At 42.0% G+C, this 22,057-nt stretch overlaps 1 protein-coding gene across 1 annotated transcript in view; it reads left to right on the top strand.

The window, feature by feature from the left end:
* The first annotated feature begins 1,425 nt into the window (after positions 1–1,425).
* The window catches only part of PKD2 (polycystin 2, transient receptor potential cation channel), a 54,237-nt gene continuing 33,605 nt past the window's right edge, over positions 1,426–22,057 (top strand). The window contains exons 1-3 of the mRNA XM_072754953.1: positions 1,426–2,120; positions 9,542–9,655; positions 20,609–20,742. Of these exons, the coding sequence (XP_072611054.1) occupies positions 1,511–2,120; positions 9,542–9,655; positions 20,609–20,742 (858 nt within the window). The 5' untranslated portion in view covers positions 1,426–1,510. The remainder of the gene's footprint in view (positions 2,121–9,541; positions 9,656–20,608; positions 20,743–22,057) is intronic.

The raw sequence follows: 22,057 nt of genomic DNA, 5'->3' as shown, positions 1-22,057 counted from the left end.
TCCTGCCAACATCTTGATCTCTGACTTTCTTTTTTTTTTTTTTTTTTTTTTTTGATCTCTGACTTTCAACCTCTAGAATTAAGAAAAAATAAAGTTCTGTTGTTGAAGCCACCCAGCCTGTGGCCATTCCTTTATGGCAGCCCTAGCAAACAAAAACAAGGGCAGATGAAGAAAACTTACTAAGTCTACCTAAGGAAATTAAATTTTATCTTTTGAGCTGTTGGAAGCCCCCAGAGGTATCTAAGCATCAGTGTGACAGGAACAACTTGGGTCCTGAATACAATTTGGGCATGCTGGACCTTGAAGTGGAGAATGGAGATGGAATTGACAGGTTTGCAGTTATAACGAAGAATCAAAGAAAACACAGACTAAGGGTCCTGGGCTAACTCACTGACAACAGGGATGAGAAACAGAGACCAGAGAGCTGTGTGGGGCAGAAGTAACAAGATTTAGGGGGATGAGGTGTAGGAGAAGAATATAGAGAGATGAGGAGAAGCATAGCTTGGGAAGTAAGGAGAACAGCCATGAGCCAGGTTTCAACTGGCTGCAGAGGAGGTGACGCAGGCTTAAAGGAGGAGGGGAGTGGATATTTAATTTGGGATAGGTTAATTTGGGATAGCTTAAGTCTGAGACAATCGCAGAGCATCGCACTGCACGGGCTCGGGCTCGGTAGAGTGGGAAGGAAGGTCTGGCCCCGGGGCTGACGTGGGACTGTGACTGAGGCCAGAGCCCAGGCGCCAGCGGGGAGGGGATGGGCTCGCGCTCAGCACCAGCGATCCCCGAGCTCCGGAACGGAATCTGTGGGGTCTGCACGATGGGTGGAGAGAGGAGCCGACCAAAGGTCAAAGAGACCATCCCCCCCCCCCAAAAAAAGCAGAAGAGGGGACTAGGGAGCCGCCAAAGGCCAAGGACATCAGCATTAATAGTGGGTTGCTGGTTTTCCAGCGAAGGCTTCTTCGCCCCCGCCGCAGCCCAGCGCAGGCTGCGTGCCGCCCGCACACAGCGTCTCACAAAATGGGTTTGCACTTGGGCAAATCGAGGCCGAAGCGGCTGGCGGCTGACGGAGCCCCCAGCACTGGCAGCGGCGCGCAGGCGGCGACCCCCCCCGAAGCGCGGGGCCCGCAGGCGAGCGCGCGGGACAGCGAGTCCCTCCGGCCGGGCCCCTCCCCCGCCCCGCCCCCTCCCCCGCTCCGCCCCGCCCCCCGCTCCGCCCGCCCCCTCCCCCGCTCGCTCCCGACCGCGCCGTCCGCGGGGCGGCGCCCTCGCGCCTCCCCCTGCAGCGCGCCGCGGCCGCCGGGCCGGGCGAGGGAGGCGAGGCCGAGCGGCGGGAGGCGGGAGGCGGGAGGCGGGCCGCGGGGCGGCGGGGAGGCCGGGGGCGGGCCGCGGGGCGGCGGGAGGCCGGGGGCGGGCGCAGGAGGCGGCGGGCCCGGCCGGGAGAGAACATGGCTTCTGCGGCGGGCTGCGCCGGCCGGGGCGCGGGGCGGGGGCGCGCCGGGCGCCAGTGACCGCGATGCCGAACTCGAGCCGCGTGCAGCCGCAGCAGCCCGGGGACCCGAGGCGGCCGCCCGCAGCCCGAGCCGCGCGCCCCGGCCGCCTGCTGGCTGGCGGCGCTGCCGGGGGCGCGGGCCTGGCCGCTGCGGGCGGCCTCCGCGAGCCGAGGGGCCTGGAGATGGAGATGGAGATGGAGCGTCTCCGGCAGGCGGCCGCGCGGGACCCCCCGGCCGGAGCCTCGGCGTCGCCCTCCCCGCCGCTCTCGTCGTGCTCGCGCCAGGCGTGGAGCCGCGACAACCCCGGCTTCGAGGCCGAGGAGGAGGAGGAGGAGGAGGTGGAGGGGGAGGAAGGAGGCATGGTGGTGGAGATGGACGTGGAGTGGCGCCCGGGCAGCCGCAGGTCGGCCGCCTCGTCGGCCGGGAGCTCGGGGGGCGGCCGCGCCCGGGGCCTGGGGGGCTTCCACGGCTCGGGCCCCCCGAGCGGCAGGCGGCGCCGGCGAGAGGACCCGGGCCCGCCGAGCCCCAGCCCGGCCGGCGGCGGGGACCCGCGGCACCGCCACCTCCCCCTCGCCCTGGACGGGCGGCCGCCGCGAGTGGCCTGGGCCGAGCGGCTGGTTCGCGGGCTGCGAGGTAAGAGCACAGCGGGGCTGCGGGGGCTGCGGGGCTGCGGGGCTGCGGGGTAAGAGCAATGCGGGGCTGCGGGGGCTGCGGGGGCTGCGGGGTAAGAGCAATGCGGGGCTGCGGGGGCTGCGGGGTAAGAGCAATGCGGGGCTGCGGGGGCTGCGGGGTAAGAGCACAGCGGGGCTGCGGGGTAAGAGCACAGCGGGGCTGCGGGGGCTGCGGGGCTGCGGGGGCTGCGGGGTAAGAGCAATGCGGGGCTGCGGGGGCTGCGGGGTAAGAGCAATGCGGGGCTGCGGGGGCTGCGGGGTAAGAGCAATGCGGGGCTGCGGGGGCTGCGGGGTAAGAGCACAGCGGGGCTGCGGGGGCTGCGGGGCTGCGGGGTAAGAGCAATGAGGGGCTGCGAGGTAAGAGCAATGCGGGGCTGCGGGGGCTGCGGGGCTGCGGGCTGCGGGCGCCGCGGGAGCCCCCGCGCTCGGGCTCTCCGGGCGCCCCCTCGCAGCGCCGCGGCGCCCCGGCCTGCCCCCAAGGGCGCACCCACCTCCGCCGCCTGCGCTCCACTTCCGGCCCCGCGGGGGCGTTTCCACCGCGCCCTGGTTCGTGCGAACCTATGGGTACCTTCCCCTTGAAAGACGCGTCGGCGTATTTTTTTACCTGTGTATTTGCGTGTCAAGCCGTATTAGAACGCAAGGGCACCTCCGAAGACACTTTTCCTGTAGGGGGGAAAGGAAAGGAACTTCAGATACAGCTGAAGGAGATTGCAGCTGTAGATGGGGGTCGTCCACGGTCTGGAAGCCCTGAGGCCCCTCATTCCATTCTGGAAAGGGCGACCGTAGTGTCACCCAAGTTGTGGGACAAGTGTCACCGAGTTGTCCCTGATACTGTTTTGGTGATGTGTGTGGTTGTTGGAGGGAGAGCAGGCTGTTGAGTACACCACAGCAGAACAAAATAATGTCTATGAAAACAGCTAATTAGCCATTGCTAATCTAGGCATTTTCCTAAAACAGTTGCAAAGAAAAAGTTACATTGTTTAAAAAACTTGGTAGTGTGTTTTTTAAATAGCTACATTAGTGTTCTTTGAAATTCTAACAGCCCAGTGAAGTCACCAGATACCAGCTGTGTGTACATGTGTCAGAGTTCAGTGCACCCAACTTTCCAAAGGCAGGAAAGGAATTTTCAAATTTGCCAGTGCCTGTTTAGAGGACACAGATTTTCCAGGAGCAGAGAGGATCGTGTTTTTGCAAAGTTTTGTCTGAGGCATCCTTGGGAAAGAGTTGCATTTGCTTAAGAGCATTAAAATTATTTTAATCTCCGCTCTTAAGAGTTTCCATTCTCAGTTCTTTTGAACGTTTCTGCTCCCCACTCTTCCCTGTCAGATTTGCAAATCTTGTACAAAGAACCCAGGTGATAAGTCAGGGAATAATAATAAGTCATGATCCTTTTAACTCAGTTTAAGCATTTGATAACACATTTAGCCTTGTTTGAATAAACTTAATAATAGAATATAATGAAATGAAATATATATCTTTATTATATGAGTGTATATACAAATGTATTTCTTCAAAATTTTTTTCAAAAAACTTACAGTGTATATATATATATATATATATATATAAGCTTGTAGTGAACTTTTAGTCAAACTTTTTCAATGGTCTAATTAGTAGGAGAAGAGGCTTGGGAACTTGTTAATTTTAGAAAATTTTAGAATAAATTTTATTTTATTAAATGTACTAAAATTTTAAACATATCGCTTATTAAACAAGTGACATTTGTTGAACGATTTAGCAGCTGCTGTGTTCTTTTTTTTTTTAATTAGCTGCTACTATGAAATTAGCACTGTACCAGGTGTTTCCCCGACCCCACAAAAAAAAAAAGAAAGAAAGAAAGAAAAAAAAAAACCTGAAATAGCACCTTCATGAACCTTTTCCTATGGACAGAAACCAAGAAAAGTAAAATCAGTAACCATGAATGAGTTGTGACTTTTCCCCCTTATGGGATACCCACGACAAAAATCTTGCATGCATTATATACGCAGTACCCTAGGATCAGAACAGAAAGTAATTTGCAATTTCTAAAGGTAGGAGAGATTACTCAAGCTTGGAATCAGTGGTCAGGAGCTTCCCTGGAGGTCTTTCTGCCTTCATGATTTTATGCAACTCACTGAGATTTCCTGGGCCTCAGTTCCTCATTTGTAAAATGGAGGGCTTGAACCTGATCTCCAAAGTCTTTTCTAGCTTCAGTATACTCGGTGTTGTTCTTTAATGACATACATCCAAGTTGGATACAAAGAGTCATTTTTGCTGTTTATAGATCTATCCCCTTAGCAGGAGTAAAACGAAGTAGTGTTTGAGGCCTGGTTATAGGAAACACCCTGTCCAGCCGAGGAATTGAGAATATATTCCTAAGTATTAGGAAGCAGTTGCAAATTTTTAACAGGACCAGAATCATGCAGAAAGGGAGTATCAGAAGGCAGTGTGCTGTGCAGGGAAGAGAGGCAGGAAGACCATGTAGGAGACAGCCAGTGAAGAAGTGGTGAAGGTCTGACCCAAGGAAGGGGAGGATGGCTGAAGGATTTAAAGGTTGTCCCTAAACTTAATGATATCCCCTATAATCTTGTTTACTTTTTTCTTAGCAAACCCTTTTTAGTGCAGAAATAAAATTTGATGTTTTACATGAGTTATCAATTTTCTAAATTTCTAGAATTGAGTGTGTTCTATGGATGTATCAACTTGGTAAAATAATTTCCTGATTGTTACTTTAAACATCTATGCTTGGGATTTTGGGGTTTTGTTTTCCTGGAGAAATCCTAAAGTACTGGCTGTATTGGTCAAGGTGGGCTAAGCTGTTGTAACTAATAGATACCTCCTCTCCCATTCACTATGTTGTATCATCACTCTCCATTTCCAGAACTGTTTCATCATTTCAAACTGTGTCATATACCCATTACCACTATTCATTCCCCTGCTCTTGGTAACTTCTGTTCTACTTTCTGTCTCTGTGAATTTTTCTAATATAGGTACATCATATTAGTGGAATCATGCAGTATTTATCCTTTAGTGTCTGGCTTATTTCACTTAGTGAAATAAGTATTTTCAAGGTTTATCGATGTTGTAGCATATATACAAATTTCATTCCCTTTGATAAGTGGATAATATTCCATTATATGTATACAACACATTTTGTTTATCTATTTTTCAATTGATGAACGAATGGGTTGCTTCCACCTTTTGACTATTGTGACTTTCCTTTCATTTTTAATCCAAACCTCACTCCATCACTTCTTCCCTTTCTTTTGTTTATTTGCACTATAATTTTGAACAAACAAGATTTTGCCTGTGGGGATTTTTTTTGAGGGAGAGTTGCTACTGTGGGATATGTGGCAAGGTTATGGCAGTAACAGAATTTGTGCATCAACAAACATTTGTGAGAGTTTTTTTGTGGTGCGTACTGGGGATACAGAGATGAATAATACGAGGTCCGAACTCTCAAGGAGCTCAGTTTAGTAGGGGAAACAGTTGTAAGTAAATAATTGCAGTGCAGGGTCCCAGGGATGGGAAGGGCCCAGAGAGGAAAGGACCAGCTCTACTCAGAGGAGGTTCAGAGGAAGTGAACACTGAGTTAGTATTTTGAAGGATGAGGGGGGAATTGAAGGAGAGAAAATAGCAGAAGACAGACCTAGCAAGCCTGTAGCTTATTGGTACTTTTTCCTCTACAAAGTTAGAGCTCGTGGGGACTTTAAGAAGGGGGCTGATCTGGTCATATGTCAAACTGCAGATGATCCTATCAAGAATGTAGAGAAAGCGGAGGATCGTGCTTGGTGGTGGGAGAATAGGCCAGAAGAGGGCTAGCTTGGAGACAAAGGGTGCAGCGAAGGCATGGGAGCTGGGTTAGAAGGAAGCTGGATGGCAGACAGTCAAGCCATCAGAATTGTGGACCAGCTCCATGTAAGGGAAGGGCCTGTCCTAGGATGAAACCCATGTTTCTGGCTTGATACCATCAACCCAAACAGGGCAAGAAGGTTTCTAGACAAAGAAAATATCTCAGTGTAGGGCATGTGAGTATGAACTGTCTATAGAATACGCAGGTGGAACTGGCTGTAGGCTATGGCATCTGCTTGTCTGTGCCTCAGGAGATGACTGACTGAAGAATTTAAGATCCAGGAGTCAATAACATAGAAGGTAGCAGCTGAATATTCTGTATTAAATGGGCCAATAATAGTAAAAAGTCACTTCCCTTTATAAAGATGGCCCTGCAAATTCAAATAAGTATTTGGAAGGATTGTGTTTGTCTTCCTAGACAAGACCCACATATGTCAGAGCACCAAAAAAAAAAAAACAAAAACAAAAACAAAAAAACCACCCAGAATTCTTTCATTATATAAATGCAGTGAGAATGTGGTTGGGCTATTCACAGGGAAATCAAAGTTCATATGGATTTGGGTGTTTACACTGTTCTGAAATTGAGACTAGCTAGATGTCAGAAGTAGGACATTTTTCAGAGTTGTACCTGTTTCTGGAGCTATAGACAGACCTCCTCCAAGTACTCTATGTGCTTTTAATTCCCAGAGCAATCCCACAAAGAGGCACTCTTATCCCATTTTCAGCTGAGGAAATGGAGGCTCATGACGATAGACAAGGTCTCACAGTTCATATGTGACCAAGCCCTCAACACAATTGATTCCAGAATTCCATGTTGTACCTTGTCATGATCAATGAGTCATGGGGGTTTAGTGTACTTCAGATGGGACAGTGTTAGTGGGAGGGCACATGAGCCACACTGAATCTTTTAACCATGGAACTGAATTATTCAAGATGAAATGATTACAGTAGCTGGAATTAGTTTCAAATTGGGAAGGAGTGGGTGAGGGTTTAGATAATCAAGTTTGGTATTGAGTTGATAATTGTTGAAGCTGAGTGAGAGGTACTTAGGGCTTCATTATATCATTCTGTCATTTTTTTTTTTTTATATATTACAAAATGAAAATAGTTGTGGAAGTATTTGAATAAAATAGTTGCAGAAATGGCATTTTTTCACGATTACTTATATTTGAGACATCTTTTGTGTTTTGGATTATCCATCTCAGAGTTTCTCTACATTCATATTCATAAGTACCACTGCCCAGGGGAATATACACTGTTTACATGAAATACTCCAACTTTGGGCTCTGGCATTGCCCAAACAACTTCTTTAACATGAGAGAAGCTGGATATTGTCTGGTGTCCCCTTCATATCATATTCTCCCTAACAGCTGGAGACACTTTTCTGTACTGAGTGTGAGTGCCTGAAATGCTGGGCATGTACCGCCTCCACTGAGGACAATTATGGGAAAAGACAACAATTGATTTTGAACAATGCTGCCATTTTGGATGTGAGCTGTGACTTTAACCATTCTTTTTTTTTAATCAGCTCTGCTAAATATGGGAAGTAGTTACTTATAGGTCAGCAATTTTTTCTATTTGTAAAAGTAGCCATTTCTCAGCCATCAGAATGTAAAGAGGTCCCTGTGTCCTCAGACAGACCTTACATATACACCCAGTGGGGAAATTGGATGAAATTTTGAGGAAGTAGATAGACTAATTAGGAAAAAGTCAATGGAATGCATAAAGTATATTATATAAAAATAGTAATAAGGGGACTTTGTTTCTTTTTACTTGAAATGTTTCATTTGAGAGCTCAAATTGCCATAGACCATTGCATGTTTAGCTTCAATAAAATTTGTTGGGAGTTTGGTTTTTCTATTTATAGGTCAAGCAGTACCATTTTAAATATTAAGAACCATGACTACTCCTTGGTTCACGATTGTTTATAAACCATGGGAAAGAGTGAAATCACTGACCAAGTGAGGCAAGACAACAGTCTTTCCTGATGATAAAGAGACCAGTAATCTCTACTTATGTGTATATTTGAGACCTGGTCTTCAAATGAAATATAACCAAAGAAATAGTGTGATTGCATCCAGGGCTACTGAGCCTAATATTTGGCTGCCTCTGTGTTATTCTGAGTGGTAATTTTCCATGTCATCTAAATTTATAATAATTTTTAAATATGATAGAGTTTCAGTGAACAAACATTCTGCTTGCTGCATTTCTTCTGAGTGAGTAATTCCCTGACAACTACCAGATCTTGGCAGAAGCAAACCTGGTCATAAGTCATGCTCTACTTTCCGTGTGCTGAAACCTATGATGCGTAACACAGTGTCTTTGAATTCAGATGCTGATTTTCCTAAAGGAAATTTGGGAGAGAAAAAGAAAAGGAAATGAAATACTCAAATTTAGGAGTAGTATTAACATATTATTATAAGACTTAAAAAATACATAAACACTGGTGATGGAGTCCTCTCTATGGAGTAAAAGCCTAGACCATTTTTTCCCTTTTCTCTGTGTGGCTTGATGGTAGCTTAAGTGGCTGGGTGATTTTCAAGGATCAAAGGGGTTAAAGTCTGTGGAATAAAAGTATGAGGCAGGATGCTGGGGCCAGGTTGGCTGCCATTCATACCCGACCTAATCTAAGTGAAAGGATTGCGAAGTTTGTCTTTTTTGGAACACATGAAGGCTCTTCCAAGTAACCAGCAATGTGATTTTACCACAGTGTTCATTAATGGGGGTTTTGGATGGCCACCATGTCTGTGCTGAGCGAGTCCAGAACTGCAGTAACTGCCTCCAGCAAGCTCACGGAGGGTTATGTCATCCCTGCTCAGCCAGCCCAACACTTTTTCCATCTGCTGAAATATGGAACATGGTTGCTGATTTTTTTCTTTCTCCAAAGAGAGAGAGAAGTTGGATGATGGTTGCTTTTAATTTAAAGATCATATGTTAATTAGCATTTTTTAAATCTGCTAAGCTAAGCACTAAATGTCTTAAAGGAGAAGGATGGGTACAGAGTAGCAAGATTTCATGCCACCATGCTAGAAGTTTTATGGATGTCTCCATAGTAAAATGATGCTCCAGCCAGGCTTTCTTTTAATCAGGGGTGATCCAAAAGGTATCATGTGCCATTAAGTTACATCATGTCCTAACTAGGTTTAGTAATAGGATAATTGCCAGGTTGTGTCCTCTCCCACACAGGAAGAGCAGATGTGTGCACAGTTATTTAATATGTTCTTCTAGGGTGTCCTCATTTCCTATTCTCTTTATAAATTTTTACTAAAACATTTTCTGATGAGATTGGGAGTTTGGACAATGATCAGATTGCCGCCTTACGTTAGGCACGTCTGGAGGGACAGTAGAAGCTGATGCATTCTTAAATAAAAGACACTCCTGCTAAAACAATTTCTTAGTTACATTCAGAGCATGCAAAAAAATAAATAAAGGAGAATCCCCCTTAAAGGTTTATTTATCTTACTGTTATTTATTACTATTTATTTTATGTTTTTTCTTTGCCATTCATGAGATTTTTAAAAATAAAATATCATATTTTTCATTATTATTTTAAAGGTCTCTGGGGAACGAGACTCATGGAAGAAAGCAACACCAGCCGAGAGAAGTATCTTAAAAGTGTTTTACGGGAAATGGCCACATACCTCCTTTTTCTCATAGTCTTGTGCATATGTAAGTAGGACATTTCTTCCTACTCAAGGAGAGGTTTTAAAAATATTTGACCTGTCAAAACCATAATTGAAAGGAATTGTATGTGCATCAGAGGGGTTCATTCAGAAGCTTTCCATTTTCAGTTTTCATTTAGAATCTGGTAAGGCTCTCTTCTCCCCTCTGGTAAACATTGATTAAAATTCAGCATTATCTGAAAGATCAGTTCATTGTCAGTCATGACCATTTTCACTATGAGATGCATGTGGTAACCTGCCAGATAGCAAGAAACCAAGTAAAAGGACTTTTGTATTAGATTTCCTGATAAATACACTCTCATCACTTTTACATCAATTAACGGAAAGTCTATGTAAGAATTATTTTCAGCAAAATGACTTTCCATGTTTAACAAATTCAGGAAATACAAATAATGTCAGCTAACATATATTTAGTCCCAATCTTTTGGATCTGGATGTGTTTGTATTATAGGTTCCTTTGTTCAATTCATAATGCCTTCCAAATCTTCAGTGATCACTGGCCTTCACTCTACAGGAAATTTACTGCAGACCCGTCTCTTTCTTCTTCCCCTCTTCTTTTAGGATGTCTGAGCATCCTCTGGGAGAGGAGGGGAGTCAAGCCTTAGACAAGACAAGTCTTAGAAGCCATTTGCTTCAAAGTCCAGAAAGTCACAGACAATGGATTTATCTTCTGAGTCAAAGGGTGTTGGATGATGGGAGTTCTGTCATGTTCTCTCCAAAGCTCTTTATGAGAACAGACAAGGAAGGAGCTTTATGACAACTAGGACCTCTTACCATACTCCTGGAAAGGACTTCATTCCTATAGTGTATACTTAGAAATGCTTTAAAATTACCACCAATCTTGAAAAGAATCCCCTTCTTTGTATATGGAGAGAATCAAAATTTAATCAATGATTTAATAAGGCCATTTTTATTACGTTAAAATTGACCACCTTGAATTTAATTGACTAAGTGCAAAGAGCTTCCTTAAAAACATTTTTAGGGGATCCCTGGGTGGCGCAGCGGTTTGGCGCCTGCCTTTGGCCCAGGGCGCGATCCTGGAGACCCGGGATCGAATCCCACGTCGGGCTCCCGGTGCATGGAGCCTGCTTCTCCCTCTGCCTGTGTCTCTGCCTCTCTCTCTATCTCTCTGTGACTATCATAAATAAATAAAAATAAAAACAAATAAAAAAATAAAAAAAAAATTAAAAAAAAACATTTTTAGGGCAGCCTAGGTAGCTCAGCGGTTTAGCGCCGCCTTCAGCCCAGCGCAGTGATCCTGGAGACCCAGGATCGAGTCCCATGTCGGGCTCCCTGCCTGGAGCCTGCTTCTCCCTCTGCCTGTGTCTCTGCCTCTCTCTCTCTCTCTCTCTCTGTGTGACTATCATAAATTAAAAAAAAAAAAAAATTTTTTTAAAACAATTTAAAAAAATGTATTAGATTTATAAAAACAATTAAAAAACACTCATGTAAGTTGAACATAAAGGATTGAGGAATCATTTAAGTATCAATATTTGTAATTTTAAGAAATTGAATGTCAATTTATATACTATCCCCACAAACAGTTTTTTATTAATACTAGTCAGCTCTTAATGAGCTTTAACAGGGAATGATTTCTTTTTGCATTTTCTGAGACTTTGCCAATCCAAGTGGGAACTTGAGAATAAAAGAAGGTTTTTAAGTTAGAATGTATGTATGTGTGAATAACATCCATTTTCTTGATTTTTTTTCTGTTATTTGTTGAGGAAGGAATGTCATTACTTTTTGTAACATTCTAAGATAGAAATCCTGAAAAAAGTAGTAAAGATCTATTCATTATATTAAAAGTTGTATAGCCAGAGATGTGATCTTTTTAATTGTTATGTTCTAAGCTGTTAGAGCTTTGAATACTGAAGTAGAATTTGTTCCCTGCATAGCCGCTTAAATATTAAACTACAGTGGCCTTAAATATTAACAGATTGATTAGAATCATTATTAAGTTTTTTTCAAGCATGACACAGATACATACATACATAAATATTTCTTATACAAAATATAAGTACTAGGGAAGTCTAGGTTTTCAGTGCCCCCCCCCCCCCAAATTACTTGAGCATCAGAATCACCAAGAGGAATTTTTAAAAATTACAGCTTGCCCAGATCTGCTAAATCAGAGCTTTCCAGATTTGGCCCAGGAAAGCGAGTTTTCAGATGTACTGACAAATTTGAGAACTAGGCCAGATAAATAAACTGAATAGCTAGAATTATCTAGGAAAACATGCCTTGAGTCATATAATTAGTATTTTCTCATTTACTGTAGAATTTTTAAAGCTTTTTGTTCTTTTTCACACTAATCACTTTTATTTTCTTGTATCTGGAGCTACATATTTTACGTAGGTAAAGTTTTATTTTCAGAGTATTGTAGAATCTCTGGTTAAGAAGGGATCTTAGCAACCATATGATCAAATCTCCACTGAATGCTAAAACTCCCCCTGCAGCTTCCTTACCAAATGGTCAGTCCTCCGTGTCTGATTGAACAAGCGTTTCAAGTTAAGGGACTTCTTTGAAATAGTTCATTTCATTTTGCTCTGGCTATGTTAGAAAGTTCTTCCTTACATAAAGCCATGTCTATCCTAACTTCCTCTCTTAGTTCCTGCCTCTAGGCCCATCTATCCCAAGCACCCTTTCCATGTTCGTCTCCAGTTTAGCCCATCAGAAGTTTGGTGACAGACATTTAGCCTCCCTTAAGTCTTCTCTAGGTTAAACCTTTCTGGTTCCTTTAACTGTTGGTCATGTAATTTGAGTACTCACATGACAGAAACTTCCTCCAGCACATGTTCTGTTTATCAGGTCCCTTTGAAAGCAAAGTAGGAGCCTCATGAGCAAAGAGTAGAAAAGTGGGGCCATGGGTGTCCTCAGTCAGATACAAGCCTGTGGTTCATGCATCCTCCCATCACCTGATTTTTCACATAAATCATTCCTCAGTCTCTTCACAAAAAAACATAAATCACTGTGTCCCCCAACTAGCATTTGAACACTTTTTCCTGGAACACAGTGGAGGACTTCCCTTTCAGCTATGTTAAATTTCATCTCATTTATTCTGTCCATTGAAATTATTTTGGTTCTAGATTCATTCATGTATCAGCTATTCCTCTTGACTTCACTGAATCAACAGAATTGATATAACCCATGTCTTTATCCTGATTAATTAGCAAATCAAGAAAGATTGGTCTAAGAACATCATCTGTTAGTCAAAGCTCTCTGAGTGGAGTTCACTGGATTATATTATCATCTAGCTCAGAATGTTCAAGAAATAGGATAATAAAGACTTTTTCAAATGCCTATCTGAATAACTCCACCATCTTCTACCATCAGCTGTAGACCAAATTAAAAATGAACTGAGGATAGGCAGACATGATTTGCTCCTACCAAAGCCTTACTGGCTCCTAGTGATTAAGCTCTTTCCCTTTGCTCAAAAACCATCTTTTTAATTACTGGTTTTTAAATCTTTGCCAGCAGTATCAATATCAAATGACCAGTAATATCAAACATTACTGTGTGGGTAAATGAGATAATGTACTTAGCCATATGCCTTGCATATTGGAAGCTCTCAATATGAAGTAGATGGGGTTCTGGAAGGCAGTTGACATACTAGGGAACATATAGATTTTTTTACATCAACGGAGATCTGGGTTCAAATCCCAGCTCCACTACTTACATACTAGGTAAGCTTGAGCAAGTTATTTAATCTTTCTGAACCCTTGTTTTCTCATCTGTAAAATACTTATTTTGAAAGATTTTGTGAGGCACCTGGGTGGCTCAGTCAGTCAAACATCTGCCTTTGGCTCAGGTCATGATCTCAGAGTCATGGGATTAAGCCCTCCGCATGGCAGCAGGCTCCCTGCTAAGCAGGGAGTCTACTTCTCCTTCTCCCTCTGTGCCCTCCTCCCCACAGTTTCTCTTTCATAAATAAATAAATAAATAAATAAATAAATAAATAAATAAATAAATAAATAAATAAATAAAATCTTTAAAAAAGAAAAGAAAGATTTTGTGAGGATTGGGAATAACACACCAAAAGATCCTAGGATACTATCTGTCATAGAAAAAATAATAAGAACGAAATTCTTCCCAGAGATAATTGACAATGGCTGAATTGTTTCATCAGCGGTTTCTAAGAACTATAGGTTCTAATTGGGGATTCATATGGAGCAGCTGAGTGCTCATCAAGAGCTATTTTTCCATCTTACCAGTGTTAGTTCTAAGCCCCTATGTCTTTAAAAGCAGTCTGCTTAACCCAGAGGAGAGAAATAACATGGGAACTAGATAATCCCACTTTCTCTGTAATTTAGAATTTATTCTTACTTGAAATCTAAGGTTGCTATGAATTCATCATCAAAATACTTACTTGAATATGGGTTACTGTTATAAGTAGTAACTATTTCTTTGTGTGACTTAGATGCTAAAATTAAAGGAGATAAATAGTAGTATTAAGGATCTTTGGAAAAGACCAAATAAGTCCAGTGAATCTATGATAAAAATACATTTGCTTCTTCTTTTTCTTCTGCTCTCTCTTAAAATTTCTCAAATTTCCTGTTTAAACATAATAATGGAAATCATAAAAGTTAGTTGAGTTAGCACCATAGAAACGTATTTCTATGTTAAAGAAAGACAAAATTAAAAGGCAGAAAACAATTCTAAAGAATATTTCTAAGAAATATTACAAAGGATTAATAGTTTAATACATGTGTAACCCACAAAGCACTGAGAAAAAGACCAAGGCCTCAGTAAATAGTTAACAGAGTAGAAAATATAACATATTTCACAAATAGAAAATGTAATCAATTAATGTGAGAAAGTCTTTAACTAGTATACAAAGAAGTAATGAAACTGGAGAAATGAACAACAGCATGATATACCCTAGGACAGGAAGAGCTCTTACAAGAGGAAATCTATGTGTCTCCATTTCTTTATCTCTGGAAGCAGGAGGCTTTGCTTTGTATTCTAAAAAAAAGAAGTAAATAGTATCAAATCAACAGGTTGAATACCTTAAACTTACACAGCATTACGTATCAGTTATTCCTCAGTAAAAAGGAAATGAAGATTTTATTTTACTTCTAAAAATCTTGCAGAGATGATTGTCTAACCTAAAGATTGTTTTCCTAATTACAAGAGAATTCACACAGTTTAATTGTTGATAAGTAGGTAAGGGAAGTCAAAGTCTGTGGGTTAATCATCAAATTGGTGGGAAGCTAATTCAGTTTCCATTGACAAACATTCCAACAGCTTCCCACAGCAAACACTGTCGGTCTTAAGACCACAGGTTGCAAGTCCATGGAAAGTAACTGTTACAGACTGCCTATGGTCAGAAAGCTCCCTGTCCTTTTCAATTAACTGAACAAAACTACAATGATAAGAAATGTGTGTTCTTGCATAAATATTAATTTAACCGTGGTCTGTACTCCATGTGCAGAGCTTTCTCTTCTTTATGTCTTTATGATAACATATGTAAATACTATATATCTTTCTCTCCTGTTTTAAAAAAGATAAGGGCAGCCCGGGTGGCTCAGTGGTTTAGCACTGCCTTCAGCCCAGGGCATGACCCTGAGACCCAGGATCGAGTCCCATGTCAGGCTCCGTGCATGGAGCCTGCTTCTCCCTCTGCCTGTGTCTCTGTCTCTGTGTCTCTCATGAATAAATAAATAAAATCTTATTTAAAAAAATAAAAATAAAAGATAAGGTAATAGCTAGCTCAGTATGGGCATTCACAATAGCATTTATGTCACCAGACTTTAGCCCTTAGGTTTCCATCAAAATGTCACTTACAATTTCCTTCAAATTTTAACCAAAACCAGATTAAAATATTTGGAAGTTTTAATCAGTTTAATTCATCTCCTGTGTATTGTCTCACTTCTACCTCTTGAAAAGCCTCAGCAGAGTTGCTTAGGGACCTCTTAATTGCCAAATTTTATGGGCTCCTTTCAGGCTTTTTCTGGCATTTGGTCCTATGGCAATGGCATTTGGCTTTCTAGAAGCTTCTCTTTGGCTTCCAGGAATCTTCTCTTCCTGTGTTTCTCCTTGCTTTATTCACTTCCTTAGTTTTTTTTCTTAATGAAACATTTAGCCAGTATATTCTCTGTGATTGTATCTTTGGCTTTCTCTTCAGGTGATCTTTTCCAGAGCTTCAACTGGTACTTTGACTCCAGATTCCCCCTAGACCTGGCTCATGAACTACAAACCTTGTGCCAAATTCTACCAGGCCTCTCCACTGATATATCTCCCAGACATTTCATCTCTAACATTCCTAACCCTGGACTCATCATTCTCCCCATCCAAACTTGCTACACTCATGTTCTCTCTCTGGCTAATGTTAACATCACCCACACGATGCCTCTCTCCAAAGCTGGGCATCATTCTAGATGCTTTCCCTCATTCTTCTCATGGGATCATTCCACTTAGTTCTTGCTCTTTAGTGCCTCTCAAATCTGCCTTCCTTCATACATCACTATTATCCCTGTTTTAACCTTTATCATCTCTATCCTGGATTATTCATGTATTCATTCATTCAACTGTTCAGTAATTTAATTAAAAGCAGATTGAGGCCCTGCCCTTAAATGTGGAAGTAATATGAAAGAAGACATTTGAGGAAGAGATTCCCCTACAGAGAAGGCCTCTCTGAGGCCTAAATCAAGAGTGAGAGCCAGTCAGATGAAGAAAGAACTGCACGAGTGAAGTTTCTGAGGCAGGAAAGAGCTCAGAACATTCCAGAAGCTGAGTGAAGACAGTTGTTAGAGTACCATCAGATGAGGATGGAAAGAAATGCGGTTAGAAGTTAGACCCTAGGGATCCCTGGGTGGCGCAGTGGTTTGGCGCTTGCCTTTGGCCCAGGGCGCGATCCTGGAGACCCCGGATCGAATCCCACATCAGGCTCCCGGTGCATGGAGCCTGCTTCTCCCTCTGCCTATGTCTCTGCCTCTCTCTCTCTCTCTCTCTGTGACTATCATTAAAAAAAAAAAAAAAAAAAAAAGGAAGTTAGACCCTATAGGTTTGTTAGGCTTTGGTTAGCGGTTTATAGAGGGAAGCTAGGGTTTTAAGGAAGGGAGTGACAGGATTTGTTTAAATTTTAAGAAGCTGACTCAATGCCATTAGACTGAAGATTGGTTGGGATCTAATACCTGGACTTTTTTTTTTTTTTTAAGATTTTGTTTATTTGACAGAGCACAAGCAGGGGGAGAGGCAGGCAGAGGGAAAGGAAGGAGCAGCTCCCCGCTGAGCAGGGAGCCCCACGTGGGGCTTGATCCCAGGACCCTGAGATCATGAGCTGAGCTGAAGGCAGATGCTTACCTGACTGAGCCACCCAGATGCCCGAATACCTGGACTTTTAGTAGCACTCCCAGGCACTACTTCCAGACTGCTGTCTCTGAAACCAGATTAACCTGGGTCACTCTTCCATTTAACATGCTATAATCACCTCACTTTCAAGATAAAGTTTAAAATCCTGAGATAATCAAGTGCACTTCATTATACCATCTTTGCTTACTTCTTCAGATCTGCCACTCCCTGTGAACACCTGTTACTTCAACCATATCAAACCACTGTGAGTCTCAGAAAGCCCTTGGCGTAGGCTTTCTCCTCTTGGTCTATTCAGTTCCTCCTCAGCCCTCAAGATCAGTGCAAGAGGCAGATCCATCGAGAAGCCTTTATCCACTACCCCTCTCCCTGAGCTGTGCTGATGTCCCAGGCCTACCTCTATCACTGCACTCCTCACCCTAGATTGTCAGACTAATTCGTTCAAGTCTCTTCAAATATCTGTTCTTATTTCATCTCTACCATGTTGCTATGAGGATGTGGTACAGCACAGAGCTAGCAAAGAATTTTGGTTTTCTGGTCAGGATGATGGCTTTGCTTTGTGGCAGATGGCCTTGGAATACTGGATTCTACTGTCTTTACATCTGATGTATTTATATTTGTGTGGCAGTTTTGATTTCCTCTTTGGTCCAAGAGTTATTAAGAGAAAACAGGTTTGTTTGGTTTTTTTTTTTTTCATTTTTAGATGGTGTGGCTTTATCTCTGTTTGCTTAATCCTTTTAAAATTAATTTTCTGCATTTGTGATTTTTAAAATATTGCTCTTTTAGTTTTCATGGGGGATTTTTTGTTATTTTCCATGTTTCTGTTTGTCTTGTTACATTGGAAAATTCTTTGCTTTTTATTATAAGGATTTGGAGTTTTTATGGTACAATCTTCTTTATTTGTTTTTAGTCTTTGAGCCTTCATTTTCTTCAACAATATTAAGGGTAAAATAGTGTCCATTGCCTATTTTGAAATCAAGCACGTGTTTAAGACAGCTTTATTTATATTACATGCTGATTAGTTGGTGATGTGTGATATTTTTTATTCTGGCTTATTTTATGTAAAAGGGAACTTGGAAATGAAGACAGTGATTATATGGTAGAAGAAATGTATACACATAGGACATATATCTGTCCTTTATGTTACATTTTTTAACATTCTTTTCCTTTCTGTTCCTCATTTAAGGTTATCTTTTTATACTGTAGTTTTTTTCTTCATGAGTCAGATCATTTAAAGAGTGAATGAATGCCACCTTCCAAGTGTGCTTTCTCCATCAAGAACTGAAGAGAAAATGATGCAACAGTCTTGTATTTCTATTGCATTTGACATTGTGCAAAATGTCTTCACATACATTTCTCCCATTGAACTATGCAAAAGCCCTAGATGTTATTATACCCACTTTCTTGTCAATGAAACTCGAGCTCAGAGAAATTATTTGTCTGAGATCCCAAGACACTGAGACCCACTATCATGAACACAGAGGCAGACATTCAAGATGAAGCAAAGCGGAAACCCAAACCCAAATCATTCTGCTTCCAAATCCCAGGGGTCTTTTAGCTACCCCCTACATGGACTCATGGTTTAGGTGATTGCTGGAGTGTACGGAGCTGTCACTCAAAGCTATCCCATGGAGTAGCCTAGGACCTGGCACAAGGAAGGGCTGAGTTACTATTTGCTGATTGAATGTGCTGGAGTAATCATCCCTTTAAAGCTAGGTGACATTATTTCTCTAGATGTCCAACAGATGGTGCTCAATAGCCAAGGGAATGCATCACTTTCCTTTTACTGAAGTCATGAAATTTCATACAGGTCCTGATCATTTCAAAAGCACTTGATATTAAAAATATAGGAAAACAAAAGAGTTATAATTCTTAATCTGTGGCTAAAATATTTATGCACATATATAACTAGCATATTTATAAATCAGAACATTAGATCACTTGTCATAATTCTTTTTAAAACAAACCCACAGGTAAAAAAATTTGAGAATCCTTTATATTAATTAATCCAAAGCAAATTCTAATTTCAAGTTAATTGTTAATTTCAACTTAATAATCGCTTATTCAGTTTTGGGGATCCTTCACTACTCCTTTTGAGCATCATACCAGTTTTGTTCCCTCAGCTGTCTCTGGATCCACTGAAAGCTTTCGTGAAGTTCATTGTACCTTGTCCACCCCTCAATGGGTGCTAGGTGAGCATTGCTATTCTCAGGGAAACTTAGTAGTTTCTCTTCTTGAGGACAGAGGTCATACCTTGCTTATCTTCATAAGCACTTTGTCTCATAAATGTGAATGGATTACAAGTCTAAACCCTTATCTCTGGCCCAGTATAGTTTTGAGAAGTGGCAGGTCCTATAACACTTGAGAGGAATGTTCTAGTTTGCAGGTCATGCGAGGACAGGTGAGGGAAATAAGGAGACCAGAAAATGTTCCTTCCCTTCCAGATAAAGCACATAAGCCTTGTGACTGTATATTTATTAATCCATTGACTGCTTGAGGTGGACTCTAAAACACACTTGTGTTTGAATCACTATTATCTACTTCTCTTTTTAAATCATCTTGATTTTCTATGCTGCTCAATGGGGAAGGAAACTATGTGAAGACGAGGTTCTACTAAATAGCACTTAATCCCCAAATCATTTAATACAAGGTTTTAAAATGCGTTTTATGAAGCCTGAAGATTATTACAGTCAGCTAAGTGTTTATCACCTGCTAAATGTTGAGAACTATGGTTAAAAGAAGTGTAAAACTTCTGTGGTCAAAAAAAGTATATAAAAAAAAAAAGTATAAAGAGAAGCGTTTCCCCTTGAAGCTTTTCATCAGTTAGTTATAGGAATTATAGCATATTGCACATGTGGTCATTAGAGTCCAGTGTAAGACAACCCTCATTAAAATGCTGAAAATTTTAATAGATGTGTTATAGCAAGCTGATGAAGGAGGAAGAACTATCATTATTGGACATTTAAGTTTAGCCACTGTACTGGGTAATTTTTAGTTACTATTTTTATGTAAGCACCAGAAACTCTCATGGGATAGCTAATTATCCCTGTCCTACTGAAAAGGAAACTGAAGCTCAGAAGGTTAAGCAGCTCAGGGGCCTGGGTGCTCAGTCAGTTAAGCATCCAACTTCTGATTTCAGATCAGGTCTTGATCCTCAGGGTCACGAGTTCAAGACCCTATTTGAAAAGAAAAGAAAAAAGAAAGGAAAAGAAAAGAAGGTTTAAACAGCTTGCACAGGTCACATAGTAAGGAGTAGGCATGGCCAAGATGCAACATCTGATCTCCTTGTGACCTACTAAGCCTGTAAATTATCTTCCCTAACTGCTGCTAGGACCATTTAGAATGGCTGATGTAATCGGCAGATCTTCATGGCAGGGGTGTGGCTTGATATCAAGTAAAGGTGCTTGATCTTAACTTGATGCTCTGTAGTAAGCCAGCTTTGTTTCACATAAACGAATATTATTTCTTTTATAGGCCCGAGGGCTAGGGAAAGATCCTAGAAGAATGATAAAGGCAAAGAAGGCAAGGGACACAGCAGAATGTTTGTGACTACCTGCCCACCCACTGAGAGTGTGGGAGTGAGTGTGTGTGCAAGTGCCACTTCAGGGTTCATGTGGCTTCTTCTGTGTTCCAGTGACCTATGGGATGATGAGCTCCAGTGTGTACTACTATACCCGGATAATGTCACAACTCTTCCTAGACACCCCAGTGTCCAAAACAGAGAAAACAAACTTTAAAACTCTTTCTTCAATGGAAGACTTCTGGAAGGTATTTGCAAATGACTTTCAAAGTACCTCTATATCACTGAAAATTGTTCATTTGGTTTCATAAATTCATGACAGCAGTATCTATAGGACCAACTATGTGCTTCACACTGTGTGAGATGTAGGTTATGATGGGCTGTTAGAAATTATGGTTCTATGGAGAACCTTATGTGTCCCTTGCACCATGCTGAGTGCAACCTCACCTTTTTTAATCCCATAGTAACCATACAAGGTAAGTGCTAATATTATGCCTTGGTGGTAGATGAGGAGATAGATTCAGCATGCTTACAGATGGTTAGGGAGTAAGAAAAATTGACTTGTTTCTAACCTGACTGGCCTTTTCTCAGCCTAGCCTATAATTCAGTCATTCATGATTCAGATAATATCTGTTGAGTATCTCCTAGGATATACAGCCCATAAGGGCAAAATTTGGTTGTTTTGTCTTGCTTTGTTTTTTGTCTTTTGTCTCTTTGTTGATGATGGCATGTACCCTAGAACAGCACCTGATCAAGGCAGGCACATTCTTTCAGAGATCTCTAATGTGAAATTCAACCCAACCCCTTCCCAAATCATCACACAATCCAACACAGTAACCGAGGATAAACTATGAGTGATACCAAAGGAGAAATGTTAAACTGATCTAGGAGGTATGGTGCTCAGAACCTAAGAAAAATAGAAGAGCAATTAGAGAGGAAAGAATTGTTTCTTCCTGCAGAGATGCTTTCTAAAACTCTTCCTAAGCCCTGGGGTCAGAGCTGGTGGTTGTAAAGATAGAAGAGACTGGACCATATGAACCCATTATTACTGATGCCTCAAAATACTTGGCATCCAAAATCACATTAGTAAAATGTGAATCTCTCCCCTCTGTTCAAGCAAATCAATCCATCTCTACTGATTGTCTGTTAAGGATGACACACTGAGAAACAGCTACTTCTTCCCTATAGGCAAACTAATGAGAGACATCTCACATGGACACAATTCCATGGTAATGAATGCCTGGCTCTAAAAGCAGGGGCCAGGGCAGTTAAGAGAGTTCACCATATGACTAAATAATCCAGACACTTAAAAGAGCCACCAGATGGCAGACTGGTATTCAAAACTGTAGCTTTTCCTCTCCAAACAAGTTTGGAACCATGATTATGTTATGTGACATGTTGTTTTACTAAGGGAAAGTAAAATTGATCATGGTTGTGCATTTATGTAAACCACACCCCCTTACCTTTAGTCCTAGAGCAAAAATCAGAGTTGCCATTTTTTAAACACCCACTGGGTACCAGGGCAGCAGCCATGCAGAGAATGGATAAAATAATGCAGGGACC

The sequence above is a fragment of the Vulpes vulpes genome, chromosome 4 (genome assembly GCF_048418805.1).
Source record: "Vulpes vulpes isolate BD-2025 chromosome 4, VulVul3, whole genome shotgun sequence".
NCBI lineage: Eukaryota > Metazoa > Chordata > Mammalia > Carnivora > Canidae > Vulpes > Vulpes vulpes.
This window is presented reverse-complemented; position numbering and strand designations above follow the sequence as displayed.